At 36.5% G+C, this 18,421-nt stretch overlaps 1 protein-coding gene across 1 annotated transcript; it reads right to left on the bottom strand.

Annotated features, from left to right (window-relative positions):
• Window positions 1–1,713: 1,713 nt before the first annotated feature.
• Window positions 1,714–17,525, bottom strand: ZC3H11A (zinc finger CCCH-type containing 11A). The gene is made up of 19 exons (XM_053454379.1): window positions 17,452–17,525; window positions 14,395–14,424; window positions 13,361–13,409; window positions 13,068–13,209; window positions 12,602–12,721; window positions 12,193–12,316; window positions 11,580–11,774; window positions 11,109–11,225; window positions 10,774–10,854; window positions 10,154–10,255; window positions 9,911–9,985; window positions 9,501–9,596; window positions 8,789–8,854; window positions 7,588–8,214; window positions 7,432–7,496; window positions 6,722–6,890; window positions 4,760–4,929; window positions 3,579–3,655; window positions 1,714–2,230 (listed from the first exon to the last, which is right to left on the bottom strand). The coding sequence occupies exons 4-19, from the start codon at window positions 13,119–13,121 to the stop codon at window positions 1,999–2,001; spliced, it is 2,370 nt and encodes a 789-aa protein (XP_053310354.1). The 5' UTR covers window positions 13,122–13,209; window positions 13,361–13,409; window positions 14,395–14,424; window positions 17,452–17,525; the 3' UTR covers window positions 1,714–1,998.
• Between the last annotated feature and the right edge of the window lie 896 nt (window positions 17,526–18,421).

Here is an 18,421-nt window from a genome sequence, read left to right on the forward strand (position 1 = left end):
CCCAGTATCTAGAGTAAAAAATAAGATGATGGAAACTGTAGTAGCTAGGTGTCGCTTGGCTAATTTGCCCTAAAAGTCATGTTATGTTTTGTTGATTGGAAACGCTCTCTTTTCTTAATCTATGTTTAGAGCAGAAAGGCCCGGATTGAGAGGAAAGCACGATCAGTTATTGATCTGCAGCATTGCTACATATTTTCTTTAGCATCTTATGCACACCACATAGTTGACATACACCAACTAATCTGAGCTTGCATGTAAATTCAACATTTCAGATTTTAATCCACTTTGCAGCATGACGAGCTGGCTTATCTCACCTACAAATCTTGGCTCACCTTCAAATTCAGTTTTACATACTCACACTTCATATTAAGATTTGTTAAATGCCTTTCAAGAGAATTCATAGAAAGGTCTTTTTTTTTGTACCCCTTTTGGATAACATTTTCTTCTTTTTAATGATATTCAGCTATTCACTCCAGTATAAAATATGACAAACTATGCTACCCATTTTTTAAATAAACAATTAACAGTATCCCTTCCTTACACACAATATGAGAAAAGTATACAAATGATCTAAGCATGGTGTGAATCTGCAGCATGTGTGCATACATATGAATTTGTCCTTTAATGAATCGACTTTCCTTATGGATATCAGTTAGCTCATTGGCTACCATGACAACCAATTGTGCAAACAATTTTAATAATCTGTACCTACCTGTTCAGGAAATTGAGCAGCCAAGTTGTACAGTGGGTACAGCACGCATTAGCAAAACAATCTTTATGTTAGGGAGGTGAGTTACAATCTGAGCTCAACCAGGGGTCTTCTTTAGTGTTACAATTGACTAAAAAAAGGAAAAGAAAATTTGGAAACAGATGTACATATAACCTATATAGTATCCACATTCAGATTCCATTAGGTGTAGGCTGCCAAGGTTTTTTGTTTTTTTTATTTGGTACAAACATTCACATAACATCCTTTCGTCCATTCAAACTAATACAATAATTTTCTCAACTACTCTCCAAAGAGAAACAGAAACAATTGAAGATAAATTCCAAGATATATGTCCAATCTCAGGCTTCCACCAAATTTGTTGGCAATCAAATTGTATGAACTTCCTTCAGACGATAAAGCCCAAGTGGCAAATGGTTAGTTGGTTTCTGAGGGCAAAGTATTTTTGCAAAATGGAAAGTAATTGTTATTACGTAATTAATATCTTGCAGTTAAATAAAAAGCCTCTTTTTTTTTTTTTTTAAATCGGGTTCCTTTTAAAGATTTTGTAACCTTGGAGCCAAAAGTTAACTTTATTTTGACCTTTATAGCCGTGCTCCACTATTAGCAATTATATATATATAAAAAAACCTAAATAAAATTCAGCAGGAGGAAAATATTTTAAAATAAAAAGTAAAAATAACTAATAACATGTAACAATGTAGCAATAGCCCACTCAGCTTTTAACCAAGGGCAGTATGGTTCAGAGAGGAAAATCATTCTAGTGAAGCGGACGGTGGCAGAATATCCATTCAAATGAATAATAAAAAAAAAAAAAAAAAACTGAGATCTGTTGGCTACTGTTGTGATGTCTAGAAGAAAATATCATACAAAAAAACAAAAACAAACACTACATCTCGCATTAACAGATAAAAAAAAAAAAAAAAAAAAAATCACATAAAAACTACTGTTATGTTGACTTAACCCCAAAATAACAGAGACTGGCTTATATAACATCAATATTTCAGTTTATGGGTTGTAAGAATGACAGCTCCAATCAGAAAGCATACAGATTTTCCCAGTGAGTTGGGGGGTCACATAATCAGTTCTATAAAAGTGCTGGATGCCAGTTGGATAAGATCTGGCAGATGAGAGTTTGCACCCAGAGTTGTGACAGGGTGATAAAAACAATAATCACAGTGCCCCCTATTGTGGGGAGTCAGTCACTGATGAGTCTAGGTTATCCCTGAAGAAAATAGTTTTGGGTGTTGCTTGTTTTGCCCTGCTTCTGCTCAGCTATCAATCATTTCTGACAATTCTAATAAGAGGTCATCTTCATCTTTGCCAGGGTCCAGGTCAATTTCTGCCTCCAATTTCCCATCGGAGATCTCCCAGATGAGACTGTCAAACTCATCCTCTGCGGACAGTGACGGTTTGGCTGTGGAAGTGCTGCTGGCTCTGCGGATTTTTCCTACAACTTGTGGAGTGGTGGCGCAACTCGCCTCCGGAACAGGAAGATCCAAACTAGAGGAGACAAGAGGGAGATGTTTATTTCCACACTTTATACGTGTATAATGTTCTCAAGGCCTCGAGTGCTGCAAATATGCCAGAGATTATCACTTTATCTTTGCCTGAAAACAAGTAGTTTAATGAATAATTGAGATGCCTGTGTTTATGGTGGGATACTTCAAGACTGTGGACTGTTTGCTCTCTTCAAGGACTGGGATAGATTATTCTTGCTTTATCATTTATATGTATTGAGAACAATACATTGTCATTCAAATGGCTGGAATAATGTAATAGTTGGGGCGTAGAATTGTATACATTGTTACACTGGAAGCTACAAATCTATACCGTATTTGCTCAATTATAAGACAAGGTATTTTCAGAGCAAATGCTCTGAAAAAGACCCCTCGTCTTATAATCGAGGTCATCTTATAATCAGACCGCAGCGCTGCAGGGGACCTGGATCCTCCTGTTTTGTGTGTGTGTTTAGCCGGGGCAGCGTGTAGACTTGTACGTGATTCGCGTAGACAACTTCCGCTGCAGCCGGAAGGAGGTGCGGTTAGCAGTGGAGGTTGTCTGCGTCCATCGCGCAGACCGTCCCCGACTGTCAGTTAGGAGAGTTCCCTGCACCGGTGTAAAAGATCAGAGTTCCCCGCACCGGTGGTCTCAGACAACCCCCGCTGCTAACCGCACCTCCTTCCGGCTGCAGCGGAAGTTGACGTTTGCGAACTGCGTAGGGGGGGGCAGGTTGGAAAATAAAAGGAAATAAAAATATTTTTCTCAATCATAGCCTTTATTTTAAAAACAGTTTACATGAATTAACATTTACTGGTAAAACTGTTTTCCTATAGGGTCGTCTTATAATCAGACTTTTTCCCTAAATTAATATTCAGATTGGGGGGGTCATCTTATAATCAGGGTTATAAATACGGTATATAAATAAAAAACAAACTGAAATTGTATGTCTCCGGGCTAACCCCATCTAGCATTCCTGTTGATCAAATATCCTAGCATTTGAGTGGTCAGATTAAAGTATATGAAGCTCTAATACATTTCTTACAGCGAAATTTCATTTTTTTTGCTTAAATAAAAACTACGAAGTGAAAACTTTTATACATTTTCTTCTTGCTTTATTTTCTGCCAACAAACTGACATCAGACAAAGATATAGGGAAGAAAGATATGCCCATACATTTTTCTACCATATTGGCAGCCTCTTATGTACATAGAAACAAAACTTGTTTTCAGGCTAACATGGTACATAAGTTATTCTGTGTTGGCAAAAATATTACTTAAAAAATACAGCTATCAAGGTTTAACAATACTTTTAATTTTATTTAAGATTTATGAACTGAGGTCCGTTTTACCTTTCTTTATGTTGTTTGGGTGACAACTTGCTGCCAGAGGATTCTTCCCTAGGTGAGGCGTCTGTCGCAATCTGTTGCTGCAATATATGAAATACATGAGCGATAAGCACTAAGCAGACGTAGGGATTTATATCTATAGCTCTTCATAATTCTTTGTTTTTATTAAACAGTTAATTCAAGTATTGTTTTAAGTATGTGACAATTAACACAGCACTTTACACAATATGGGGGATGAAACAGAAGTTATGGTGCTCCATTATCTCAATGAAAAACACACAAACTAATGTACAACAACTTCCATTTTCCTGAGCAGGCTTTCCACATGATTTTGGAGTATTTTTTGTGGGAAAATTTATCCAGTAGATTATTTGTGAGGTCAGGCACCATTGTTAGACAAGAAGGACTGGCTCGCAATCTCCATTCCAGTTCATCCCAAAGGTGTTTGATGGAGTTGAGGTCAGAGCTCTGTCATCCAACCATGTCTTTATGGACCTTGCTTTGTGCACTGGGGCACAGTCATGCTGCAATAGAAAAGGGTCTTCCCTAAACTGTTCCCACATAGCATTGTCTAAAATGTCTTGGTATGCTGAAGCATTAAGATTTGTCTTTACTTTGCACAAAGCAAGGTCTGTAAAGGCATTGTTGGATGACTTCGGTGTGGAAGAACTTGGCTGGCCCACTCTGAGCCCTGACCTCAACATTGAACACCTCTGGGATGAACTGTAACAGAGATTGCAATCCAAGCCTTCTCATCCAACATTAGTACCTGGCCTCATAAATGCTCTACTGGATGAATGGGCAAAACATTCCCACGGAAACACTCCAAGATCTTGTGGAAAGCGTCCCCAGAAGAGTGGAAGCTGTTATAGCTGTGGCAGGGGGGTGGGGGGACAACATATTAATGTCAGACAAATTCCCAAGCTGGTGTATTGCTCAGTCATTCCAATACTTTTGTTCACATAGTGTATAAACTAGCATCCATGAAGTTATACATCCCTTTGAAGAAAATGCCACCGGAGTCTAAAAAATATGTAACTTTACACTTTTCCTATATGGCCTGAGTCAACCAATGACCTTCTAGTTTACTACAGACACAGACAGAAACGAATTCAGTCTCCAGAGGATAAGGCAATCGAAACAGGTTAAGAAAACGTATAATTTATCATGAGATATTGACTTACTATAGAGGCTTTATTAGTATTTTCTTCTACGGTTACAGGTACACCATTAGTTGTGCTCAGGGGTCTCACAGAAGCCAATGACAGGCTCTCTTGTGCTTTCCTTTTCACTGCACTTTTGACTGGCGAGTGATTTTTCATCATAAGCGGCTCCACATTAACCTTTGCTTTTCCTGAAAACAGAAAATGAAATCCAATTGTGGCATCATTAAAACAAGTATTGTTGACTTTAATTCAAACTTTATTAGAATGGAATATAATAAAAAAAAGAATAGGTTTACATAATAAAGTCATAAAAACAGTACACATAAAAACTTTACATTACATTATTGAGGACTTTACATTGGATCGATGTTCAATTCTAAATACTTTAACCTTCTCTGATATAATGACAAATAATGAGATCTGTCTATTTTCAGACTTGGTTGAAAAGATACAACTCTCTAATAAAGACATGTTCCAATATCTACGTATTATAAGTTTTCTGAGAAAACACTTACTGTCTACTAGCCCTCTGAACAATTCTCTTGAGGTTATCTTTTCCCATAAAAAAATAAATAAACTGGTGACTAAATGTAATGAATTAATGAGATTAAGCAACAAAACTTCTACACCTACAAGTTTAAGATCCTGGGAAAATGATTTAAATTTAAAAATACCTCTAAAAGAATGGAATACAGCTGCCTACCAAATAAATAAGGTAGTTCATTGTCTAAACTTAGTAGAAAATCAATATAAATTATTATATAGATGGTATTTAACCCCCAAAAAATTAAATAAAATGTATCCTCATGTGGCCCCTAATTGTTGGAGATGCGGTGATCAAGACGGCTCTTTTCTACATATGTGGTGGCTTTGCAAATTAGTCTCTCCAATTTGGAAATATGCCTTTGAATCGTTTTATCAATTATCGAATATAAAAGTTGATAGGGACCCCAAGACTGCGTTGCTCCTTTTAAATATAGCACATATACCAAAAGAAAAAAGACCGCTAGTGATACACTGCCTAGCAGCTGCAAAAATAATAATAGCTAGAAATTGGAAATCTACTGAGTTGTTTCATATGGACCACTACTTATCTCAGCTGATCCATCAACTCAATATGGAAAAGGACATTAGCTGGTCTTTCGATATAACGGGTAGAACTACATGGACTTACCTTAATTGGCTAAAAAAAGCCCAGGACATTGCGAGACAAAAATAAAAAAATAAAAACCCAATAATTAATATAATGGAAATAATTTTCTTCTCTCCTCTGAGGTTCCTCCCCAATGTTTATTTGAAACAATATATTTATATGTTTATATTTGTGTCTGTCTATATGTATGCTGATTATATATTAGACTCCGAATGTCTTTAAAATAGTCGTATATTTATGAATTTTCTGTCTGTATACTTTATACTTTTCTAATAAAAAAAAAAAAAAAAAAAAAAAAAAAAAAAAAAATAAAACAAGTATTGTCTCCCTGTTTACACAATTGTACCCAACGACTGATGTGCTGTGACTGATGGCAAAAGCCACACAACAACGCATAAACAAATGTGAAAATAGTTGAACCATTTTGTCAAAGTTTTTAAAAATTTGAAAACTGTCAATATTTAAAAGTAACACAAACTTTGGATATCTAACACTGATAGCAATTGAATCCACATAAAAATAAGGCAACTGGGGTCATGTAATTAATTGCAGGTGTCTGGCTATTGGCCACCACACACAGGAACAGGACCTACTATGTGGAGAAAGAACAAATTTGTTTGATTTTCAAAGTGCGTGCTTGGAGTTTACTTAGAAATAGTTTTCTAGCGTTAGACTAGTTCAATATGTAACAGTAAAGCAATGTCCTCCTGACATTCTGACATTGGATGTGACACTTAAGGCCATTTAAAATGTTTATGTATATCACAGGTTTTACATTGGTTTCTAAACGAAAGATGAAATTCTGTTTCCTTTCCCTTGTACTTTACCTTTTATTTTTTTCTTGGGGGTCTTTAAATTGGGTTTCCTGGACTGTACCAAGTCATCACCAGTAGGCATCTCGACAACGGGAGGCGTAGTTGAATGGTCTATAGGATGCATTTCGACATCGACTTTTTCTGCCGGACTCTTCTCCCTCTGCTGTTCTTCTGGCAATGGCTGGATAGGTACATAGATAGGTGTATTAGCATTCAAGTGACAAAATTCAACAGTATACAGCCAAAAACATGATGAAAGTAAAGACGCGCAAACCGGAGAGCAGCACCTAATATACCTAAAAACGAGATCCCACAAGTGTCAAACATTGAAAACCTTTAAGCATCACAAGCTCTAGCAGTTGCACACATGTTAAACAAAATATGATATGCACCTTCTGCCTGCATCGTTTAACAAGGGCAGGTAAAACAGAGGGGTCAAGTAAATAAACTATTTTGAACAAAGGTATTTTAAATCTAAAAAAACAAGAACCGATTTTGGTCCGAGTCTCAATGTCAGGAAAAACTGTCAATTTCTGTGTTTGAGCCCATTTATGTTATAAGTGTGAGTGGAGGTAGAGTGTATTTCATGTTAACTGGCAGTCTGCATGCAAACGTAACATTCCTGACCTTGCCAAACATTATACATATATAAGAAGCTTGAAAAGTAAATATTAAGTAAAAGATACAGCAAAGTAAAAAAAAAAGTTTCAAAAAGTTCTCACCATAACAGGCTCTTTTTCTTGAGTTTTAGTGGTTCTTGGTTCTGTTCTTTGGTCAAGGTTTGTATCTATAGTCACAACAAAAGGAAAAATTATTTCTTTCGTGGGGTTAAAACAGATCTACGACAAATAATTTCATAGGCAGAGATCTTTGCTCACCAGCTGGTTTTGAGATGCGTAATATTCTTCTGTGGATGGATGGAGTAGATTTGACAGTATTTTCTTCTTTTTGTGATTTTACACCTTGTTGGAGTCTAAGAGCTTTCTCTCTTCTGATTTCTTCTAAGGTTTTTACTTTGATTTCCTCGGCAGCCTTGGATGTTTCTTTTATCTCCTTAACACTGACTGGGACCCGTGAAATTTTTGTGGATTGATTTTTTTCCTCACTGTTGCTAGTGTTCTCATCTCTGATAATCTGCGCCTTCTCCTTGTGAGCTCTGATGCTCTGCTTCACTTTATCCTGGACGTCTGGCTTTTGTTTTGTCTTATGTACATCTAAACTTTTATGTGCTTCATCCTCTTGAAGGCCAACCTTCGACGTGTCCTCTAACCAATCACCAGCTGTTTTTCTGTCAACCTTTTGGATTTCCTCTTTAAGTTGCCTCTTTCTCTTTTCTGCTTGTATTTCAGAAAAAGTTTTAACGTGAACAGGAGAGCGACTGGGCGCCAAACTCTGCTTTACATTTGTGGGATTATCTGGGTGGTCCTTTTTAATGTTAGCTTTTTCTTGACGAATCTCTTCAAGTGTCTTAATATGGAACTTAGCAGCTGGGTTGGCAGCTCTCTCTGCAAGATGCAGACAGGTAGTTAGCTACGTGCAGTTACTATACTCAGTAAATTACAGGACATCAAAGAGTTACTCCCAAGTGTTTAAGTCAAGTCAAAAGTAGACCAATAGAGAATCTATGTGTAAAATTATACTGCTTTCTTCTTTCCAAAACATACTGTGTGGGTGTGCATGGTTACGGTTCTGTAGGTAGGTAGCAGATCATAAGTTTATCAATGGGAACTTTAATGCATTTAGAGGATATCTGGGCTGTTGTGGTAGCCTGTGTTAAAAGAATTTCTAGTACATTTTGCGCAGATATGATAAGTTTTAGGCAGGAGTGGAAAAAAAACCAGACATGACATGCCTGTCTGTGGTGCTCAGTCTTGCCATTACCTTGATGGGCACATATATACGTTCAGTGTAATAGACAGACATACTGTATGTGCAAATACTGCGTAGGTAATGGTCCCAACAGAGGCTTACAGGAGAACAACCCTTAGCTGATCATAGTACTGAATAATTAAATCTTGCATGAATGTATTAATAAAAAACAGTAGAAACCACCTCATAAGTTCAACTTCATGACAATACCTGTTTCTGCACTGTTCTGCTCTGCAGGTAACCCCAGCCGATCCTTTACAAAACGGGGAAACTGAACTGCAAAGGGAAAGATGTTAGAGAATTTATAAAATGTACATCAATGTTTCTCAGATTAAGGCTCTTGATTTTTACATATTCCTGGATGGATCATAAGTGCTTTGCAAGAGTTGGCGCACTTCAACCTCTATTAAACATTATTAGGAGGTATAATTTTACATACTTGCCTGATGCCTACTCTCGGCATAAAAGAGTAAAAAGCAAACCAACATTGTACTCTCTTTCATCACAGAATCAAGTGGGAAGAAGCTATACTGGGTCACAAGAGGTGGTTTTAATCTGGACACTGACAGCTGTAACTGCTTTTTACAGTACCAGACAACTATTAAATGAGTAAATTAATTTAATTTGAGATTTCTAAGTGCTTAATGTATAGATTATATTCCCTACCTTGAGTGGACATGGTCATTTAAACATAGTTGGTGACAGATAAATGCTAAGTTGCACAAATAGGAGAGATGCATACAGAAATAGTATTTAAAATACAATATAAGCAAACAACCTAATGAAAAACCAGGTTAGCGATTACATAGCCGGAAAAATTCTCGATATATCTAAAGTAAAGCAAACATATTATTATGGATAATGTTCCCAAATGCTGCTCTGGCAAAGAGATCAACTAAAGACTACAGAAGCAGTTAAGTACCTTTTTTTGATAGACTTTCGGGGCCACTTTGAGCAGGCATGACCTTCTTTCCGAGTCTCTCAGAGAGATTTTTCTTCACAGGAGGAAGACGATCTCCTTCAGTGACGATTGTTAAAATGAAGAAAGCAAAAAATAAAATAAACTATGCTATCAAAAGTTTAAAATCTTACATAAGTCAAAATTAATGGAGTGTCATACACAATGCATACTACTTAATCAAGAGACTAACAGATTACAGCCGATAATATAAAAATCATGAGCCCATGCCCATTTGAAAACAATCTGCTGTTCACCTAATGAGACGAGAATTGTAGAAGCCAAAATGGGTGCAAAAATGTATAAAAAGTATCAAAAAAAGATATCCAGCCTGAGATAGACAAAGCAGAGCAAATATTTGAAAAAAAAGTTACCCAGTGGGCTATCGGGTCCAGATAATTTACGCTTCCCCAATCTCTGGGACAAACTCAGACGTACATTGGATGGGTCTGTTTAAAGAGGAATGCAGAAAATTAGTCACTCGTAACGAACACCTGGATTCAAAACCTAAAGTATCTTTAAAGAGACGACGGAATCGATTGCCCTGTGACAGTGTAATATTCCAGACTAAAATAAAGAAATGGCAATGTGGAAAGCACCGATTAAAACTTAGTTACCTTTCTTTTTTGAGAAAGTGACAGTTCGGACTATTGGTACAACCATTTCAGAAACCTGAGTATCAGAGGGGCCCGTGTTTTGAGCAACCGAGGCGGCTACATCTGCAGGATATAAACGCAGAGAGTCTTTAGCTACATTTAAACCACACCATCTATTAGGTCAACGTATTCATTCTCCATTTGCGAAGTATGTGGCGACAACTCTAGATCTAAAGATCACTATGATAAAGGTATTTGGATCAAGGTATTTGAGAAAGTTAGGCATAGCCTTTTCACCGAGGATCAAATCGTTTTTATCTTTTATTTATATAGCGGCAACAATTTACACAGCAGCTCTTACAGTATATACATGTAAAAAAGGGTAAGACAAAACTGCCGTTAAGCTTACAAATAATATAATGATCAGACTATTATCAAAACAGTGAAGAGGTGGGGTAAAAAAAAACAAATTCATGTTGGTAGGTACTCTAAATGATAAAGGTGAAAATTTCTAGCCTAAAACATCTAGGTGACACCCACTTTTTTATTTATTAATACTGTACATATCCCATGGTCAATGTGCAATAAATATATTTAAAAAAAAAAAATAAAAAAAGGCTTTTTTTCGTAATTAAACTTACGTTCTTGGGCACATTCCCTCACTTTGTGTTTTTTTAACTTTATTTCCTCTAGTGTTTTAATGCCAAAATTCAAACTGTCACCTGCAGAAAAAAAGCTTAATTTCAACCTCTCAAGAAAACGCAAATTCAGAAAGGTATAGATACTATTTGAATTGCCCTTAAAACACAGAAATTAGTTTGTTTATAAAAAGATACGTAAATTATGAACAAAAAATATTACAAAAACGTTTGGAAAATAAGTTCTTCAAGTACATGTTGTAATAAGAACTGATTTTCTTTGTCTTACATTTCTGTTGTTGGCATAAATTATTTGTGATTGTTTCATATTTAATTACCTTTCTTAGGTGTTGCTGCTTTTTTTGTAGAGATGCCACGCACACCTTGTTGATTGCCAGGTGACAGATGCTGCTGACTGGAATTTTTTAAATCTTCTCCTTCTTCAGAAAATTGGTCTGCAAAAAAGGAGCAAGAATTTTTACACTACAGCACAGTATGGTGCCATTCAGTACATTTGTTTTAAACTTGATTAATCTAACCTGTGCTGCAATAATGAAGAATATATTTATGTTCGCCAAGGAGAAGAATTTCACACAAAAAACATTAAATGAAATCATATAATAGCACACAGCATAAATAGCGGTATCATTGGAAGTGTAATTACCCATTTCTTTGTACTAAGTAAGATCAAAACACTATTTACCACCATCCTCTACATCATCATCCGTAGCGTTGATTACGAATGCTGTATTATTTGGAGCTGTAATCACCAATTTCTTTGTAACATAGAATAAAACACCACTACTCACCATCATCATCTTCATCATCATCCGCAGCATTGATCACCACAGGCGGATGTGTTGGGCTCGGAACATTTTCATTTGCCTCCATTTTTTTTACCCCACGTAACTGTGGTGTGGGAGCCACAGAAATCTTGTTTTGTGCCACTTGTAACTGAGACACTGTGGGTTCAGCCTCTGGGGGTTCAGGCATGGGCATGAGGGCTGTGGATAAAGTAAAAATCTAAATTATACTTTATTTGAGAACTCAATATTTAGTTTTATTACAAAACGTAATTTGTTTTTTTTTTTAAGTAAGCAGACTAGTTTATTTTACTATATTCACTAGACAAGACCTACACAACTGGTGCACACTGGGGTGTCCCCTTAGGAACAGGCAACACAATATACTGTGTCTCCAACACAGACCATTGTTTCCTACTTATTTGCCGCTCTTTTAAAGCTCCTGCTATGGACCAGCTACCGCATACCCGCTGCTTCGCAATCATCGCGTTTCCTGGTAAGACATTTCTACTTAGCATTTCTTGAATGCTAAAATACACTACTTTATAAAGTACTGAATTTAAGGCTCAAAGAAAAAAAAAAAGTCCATCAGAATTCTCCTTTTACAACTCTTACTTACTCTTGCTGGGAGGTAGAAAGGCCCCGTCCACAAAACGCCCTTTGTAATGATAAAAGGCACAGTTAGCTTTCTGGCAGCCGGACATCTGATTTTCCCAGTAGCATGGTATTTCACTTCGTTTCTTCTGCAAAGATTGAAATCCAAATAATTATTTGTAGATGTAATATAATTAACAGTACTTTTAAACTGTATGCTGATGCACCAAACTAGCACAGCTGACAAGAAGAAATGTCTGTTTTACAGGGTACATAAAAAGAAACAGCAGGGCATGATTACGCAACGATGATGCAATGCTGCATTAGATAATTGTCCTTCCAACAGCTTTAGTTTTGGACAGATTTTAACAGATATGGTAGATACTGGCACCTCTATTATGAGGTAAAAGCCTGCAGAGTGCTGGGAAACTTACATCAATAGCCATGTGCCGGAATTTGCAGACCTGACGATAACAGCGTCCTTCTTGCCATAAAGTACAAACAGTTTCACTTCCGATTGCAGCCTCACAGTGGCGGAACGGACAGCTGTCCCCCTGCGGGCAAGAACACCACAAATGACTTAATGCTTACCTCTGTGAACGGGGCAGAGGATATAACGGCAAACTAATCTCGACACATTTACTATGTCGTACTTGTTTTATACTACCACGTACTAAAATAAGAATTATTCACTAAATGAACCATTCAACATGTTTATTTTTCTTTTTACGAAAAATATTTGATGTGTATTATGGTGAATAATTATGGAATGTATAGATTTTAAACTAGTACATTTTTTTTAATGCTTGCACCCCAAGTATATGGGCAATGTTGCTTTAGCCTTACTGCCATCATCAATAGCCACCCACAGTTCCCCTTTATGAAATGCAAGATCAGTACCTTGGTGCAGGTGGAGTAGAAGAAAAAGTAACAGTCGTCTCCCTGGCCGGACATGTTCGCTAAGATTTCTGTAGATATCAGATAGGGTATTTTTTTTTTTTTTTTTCGCCAGAGGTGATCAGGATGTGTACACCTCAATGTGCTAAAATTAAAAAAAAAATGCTCACAAATTAATGTTCCATTGTACAAACAATTAGCAAATAAGCACATTACTAATGTCATTTTATTTTGGAAGACACCTGCTCTGTATTTGTTTATATAAATACTATTTATTCCCACATTTAAATAATTACCTCTATAATTTCAATGGAGCTCTCAGTCCTCAATTTCAAATCCTTTCTCCTGTAGGCCGAACGAACCAGCAATTGAAGAGTTAATTTGGGTAAGCAGGCATGGAAAAAAGGGTGTAGTGGCACAAGGCTGATTTTATAAAGGCCTAACAGAACAAGGGGCAGTCCAGTTGAAAATGAAGGTGGAGAGGATGGGGGGGGCACATATATAATGGGTGGAAAATCCCCAATGTGCTATTAGCAGCTTCTCTACAAACGAAGAGATGACTCTGTGGCAGCCAGTACAAAAAAAAATCTAGAGAAAAATCTTCAGATGAGCAAAACAGAAAAGGTGTAGCTCAAAATATTTGTATATTAAAAAAAACAAAAAAAAAATGTCCAGTTCTGATTCTTCAAATTCTTCACCTGGGTAGGAAAAAACTCCCCCTCTCTTAAAAACAATAGAGGTAGATAACAAGCAAGTGTTATACAGACTGATTGAAAAACAAAACATAAATCAGAAATTAAAACTGAATGAAACGCCTATAGCTTTTCATTTCCCCAATTGTCAGGTTTAACATGTTGAGTTGTCCTATAAAAAAAACAGATATTTGTTTCTATGCAAATCAATTGTAAAAAGTGGACATTACACAACCCTAATAATTCTCATACTCAGAATATCTGATCAAATAAGGATTCAGAACATTTTAAGCATTTGCTTTCCTTTAATAGGCACGTTAGCATTCAGTATGCGATTATAAATGAATCACATTGCTAATTTAAAACGTTAGTGGAACTACCTTATTGTTACTCTACATTTGCCGTGCCACAGTGCACTTACTGCCAGTGCTAAACATTAAGGCCATAGTTGTGTCAACCTGGTGATGGGGTATTCTGTGTAGACCAGCGCTGTTCTTGGGAGCACGATAAGGCAAACTGCTCATTTGGGACACAGAAGTCAGGAAAAGCAGACTGCTGCTTCCAACGTGGCTCCCAATCTGCTTTCATCTTACCAATGTTACGGTCCCTTCTAAGACAAGCACTAATCCTGTACTCACACTGAATGACTCCCACGATGTCTGTGGTTTCTGGAAGATATAATATAAGAAAAAAATACGGTAACATTGAAAATAGCTTAATGGTTTTTTTTGTTTTTCTTTTTAAGTACCATATTTACTGATTTTTAAAGTTGTTTCTAAAGAAAATAAAATACATTCATTAAAGGCAAGTGGAGAAAACTTTTTTTTTTCCCTTAAGACTTCACTTTTAACGTAGGAGACAGTGTCCACATTATGTTTCATTTTTCATATATTTAAAAAGTCCCATTATATATGTTTGTATCATAAGAAATATGCCTCATTCTAAAGATAATAAAAACATCACAAAAATATATGTAATAAATAGAAAGGTTTTAATATAGTATTCATCATTTAAATATCAGGCAAATATATTAACTTTATTGATGAATAAATTACCAAAAACATTACTCCATTTTATAAGCCGATAAATGAACACATTAAAATATTAGTATATAAAGTTAATTGATAAATGGTAACTAATATACACTTACACACTCTATCATACGGTAAGAGACACACAAGCTATCATATGCTTAGTCAGACGCGCCAACACCATACACTAATACATGACCATACATTAACACACAAAGCACCATACACTCACACGCCAACAACACTTTTTTTTTTAATTAGACATTTAATTAAAAAAAAAATTTTATTTCCTCAGAATAAAATTATATAAAAGCGCCCTCCACTAATATTGACACCCTTGGTAAATATAAGCAAAGAATGCTGTGAAAAATTCTATTGTTTAACCTTATGTTAAAAAAACATACACAAAAATATTCTGTTATCACATGGATATCAAACAATTGCGAACACAAAAGAGGTTTAGCCAAAAAAAAAAGATGTATAAATGTGTGGTACAATTATTGGCATGCTTTTAGTCCATACCCAGAGCTTTTATCATGGCAAAGGGAGGTAAGCACAGAATATTCTCATATGATGTCTGATGAGGTTAGAGAATACATGGCAAGGCATCTGAGACCATTCCTCCATACAGAATGTCTCCAGACCCTTTAAATTTCAAGGGTGATGCTGGTGGACTCTCCTCCTCAGTTCACCCCTCAGGTTTTCTATGGGAGTTCAAGTCAGGGGACTGGGATGGCCATGGTAGGACATTAATGTGGTCAGTAAACCACTTGTGTTAATTTTGATGTATGTTTTGGACCATTGCTGGAAGATCCCAAACCATGAGCAATTTTAAGATGTAGCTGGAGGCAGGTTGGAGGTCCTCTGGCAGAAAAAAAGCCCCAAAACATTGAAGAGCCACTATCATATTGATCCGTGGGCATGAGGTACTGTACGTGTGTACATGTGTACGTGTGTGCGTGTGTGCGTGTGTACCAAAGCCACCTTTGGTGTTTATTGCCAAAAAGCTCTATTTTAGTTTCATCTGATCATAGAACCCGATCCCATTTGAAGGTCCAATAGTTTCTGGCAAACCAAAGATGGTTGAGTTCGTTTTTGGATTAGAGTAAAGGCTATTGAAACCCTCCCAAACAACTTGTGGTGACGTCGGACTGTAGTTTTGGAGACATTCTGACCCCAAGACGCAACTAAGTTCTGCAATTCTCCAGCTGTGACCAATTTTTGACCACTCAAACTGTCCTCTTCACTGTGCGTTGAGATAATCCGCTTCCAGGTTGATTCATAACATTTCCAATTGACTGGAACTTTTTAATTGCCCTGATGGTGGAAATGGGCATTTTCAATGCTTTTGCTGTTTTCTAATAGCCAGTTGCAACCTTTTGCCACACATCACAGCTATATCCCTTGGTCTCACCCATTGCGATGAAAGACAAGGGGAATTTGGCCTATGTAGTACCTAATATGTACACCCCTGTGAACCAGGAAGTCACAATTTAACAATGTCCTGTTCCTAGTCACCCAGGTGCACTAATATATTTTTCTCATATGAGTTCATAGGGGTGCTTATATCTGTAGCACACATTTATTCAACTTTTTGGGGGGAGGAGACAAACCTTTTTTGAATTTGCAATTGCTTGATATTCATGAGGGCTTAATATTTTGATGTATTTTTGGAAGGAAAAATGGTTAAACAATAAAGACATTTTCACAACACTCTTTTGCTCATATTTACCAAGGGCACTAATGTAAAGAAAAATAAACACTATACAACAGATAACTAGGAACCACAGATTCAAAAAATATATTTAGGTTTTTTTACCAATACAAGAACCAAAGAGAGTGGGTGTTAATTTTGACCACTAACCTAATGAACAGCAATTATGATTTGTACCCTAAGAGGGTCACAAGGAAGTATCCATTCCCGATACATAGCACTTTGAGAGCTCTGATATAATACAGAGGAATACAAAAGTTAAATACCTAAATAACTATATGGAACATACATTTAGGAAGCAGATCAATATAAGATGGCACAGCCATGGGAAGCCCAGAAACTCTCACCCCAACCAGCAAGAGCAGCCCAGTAACAGTATGGTGACCATGCACACCATTCAGTGCTGACCAGCACACATTTATCAAAAAAGAGACTACAACGAAAGCCTATAGAGCAGAAAAAGGACCCACAGAAGCTCTGAAGGTGTAAACACTTAATTCACCATACTAGTGGCCTGGATTCGAATTGCAAATAAAAAAAAACACCAAGAAAACCCCTGATAGTGTCTCATAAGATTTAATAAATGCAGCTCCCCCCACCACCACGAGAAGTTAGATGCTAAATGTTTAAAATAAAGAGTAAAAAAAGAATTCAAACTACATTGTACATCAGGTAAACAAACCACTGAGCTGCAACCTTCAAAACGCGTCAATCGCGGACCAACAACCCCTATGAAAAGTTATTACAAACGGCTCAAGATACTTTGGCTACACATGGTACGCAAACGTAAACAAATGAGGCCTAACCAAATCTAGGGTGCCTCGGCCTTAACAGATCCTGCACGCCGGATTAGGCCGCAAATTACGACTCCTGACATCGACCTGCCCAAAAACCCTAAATAGGAGGCCGAAATATATTTCTAAAATAAGCTTCTTCACAACATTCCATACCAAGCTTCTCGTAGCCCGAAGTTTCCTTTACCTCTTCTCACACCGACTTCCGCAATGCCCGCCTCAAACATGACGTATATCCGGTAAACAAATTAGGAAGGGGAGTCGAAATGGCAGGAGTGTACGGTTTGCCAGTACTCGACATGGCCGATTAGGCGTCATTTGGTTAAACATGTTGAGAAATGTAAAGATATTAGTATGTTGTGTTTTTATAATGAAAAAGTCAGGTTTCCGGCTATTAGTTCCCGGGGCAATTTTTAAGATTGCGTCTAAGTATATTTGATCACGGATATAGTGTTATTGCTGCTTAGTCACATGGCCATCGCTTTATGGGTTATCTTAATATTTTCAGTACGTCGTGTGCTGAAGTCGTCTAGAGACTTCCTAACAATTTGAATATGCATGCATTTACTTACTGTTAAATTAGAAGACAGAATTTACTTATGTAATTTAAGTCTCATCATTCTCTTTTAGTGCACACTCAAATTCTATACTTTTTTTTAAAGGACAAGTAGTTCTTCCTTTCATAATTATAAACATCACCCCTCACCAAGTCCATCATCAACACCTGAAGGACCAGGGTGTTTTTTTTATTTTTGTACCCTTCGCAACCTTTGCTGGTGTTTAGCTGTAATTTTCTTCTCTCCTATTTAGTCTACCCATACAACATATATATATATATATATATATATATATATATATATATATATATATATATATATATTGGGTTTTCTTTTCAGAAGAAGGGCTTTCTTCAGATACCATTTTTGATCATATCATATAACTTCCTATTAAATATAATGGTGAAAATGTTAATTTTTATTCTCACTTTTATTTGAAAAATAGTTTACTCATCTACAAATGCTAATAAAAAACCTGCTACATATATTATACTATGTGTCCTGAGTTTAGAAATACCAAGCTTTTTATGTTTTTTGCAAGTTATAGGGTTATAACTAAGTACAACTAG

The sequence above is a fragment of the Spea bombifrons genome, chromosome 2 (assembly GCF_027358695.1).
Source record: "Spea bombifrons isolate aSpeBom1 chromosome 2, aSpeBom1.2.pri, whole genome shotgun sequence".
Lineage (NCBI taxonomy): Eukaryota > Metazoa > Chordata > Amphibia > Anura > Pelobatidae > Spea > Spea bombifrons.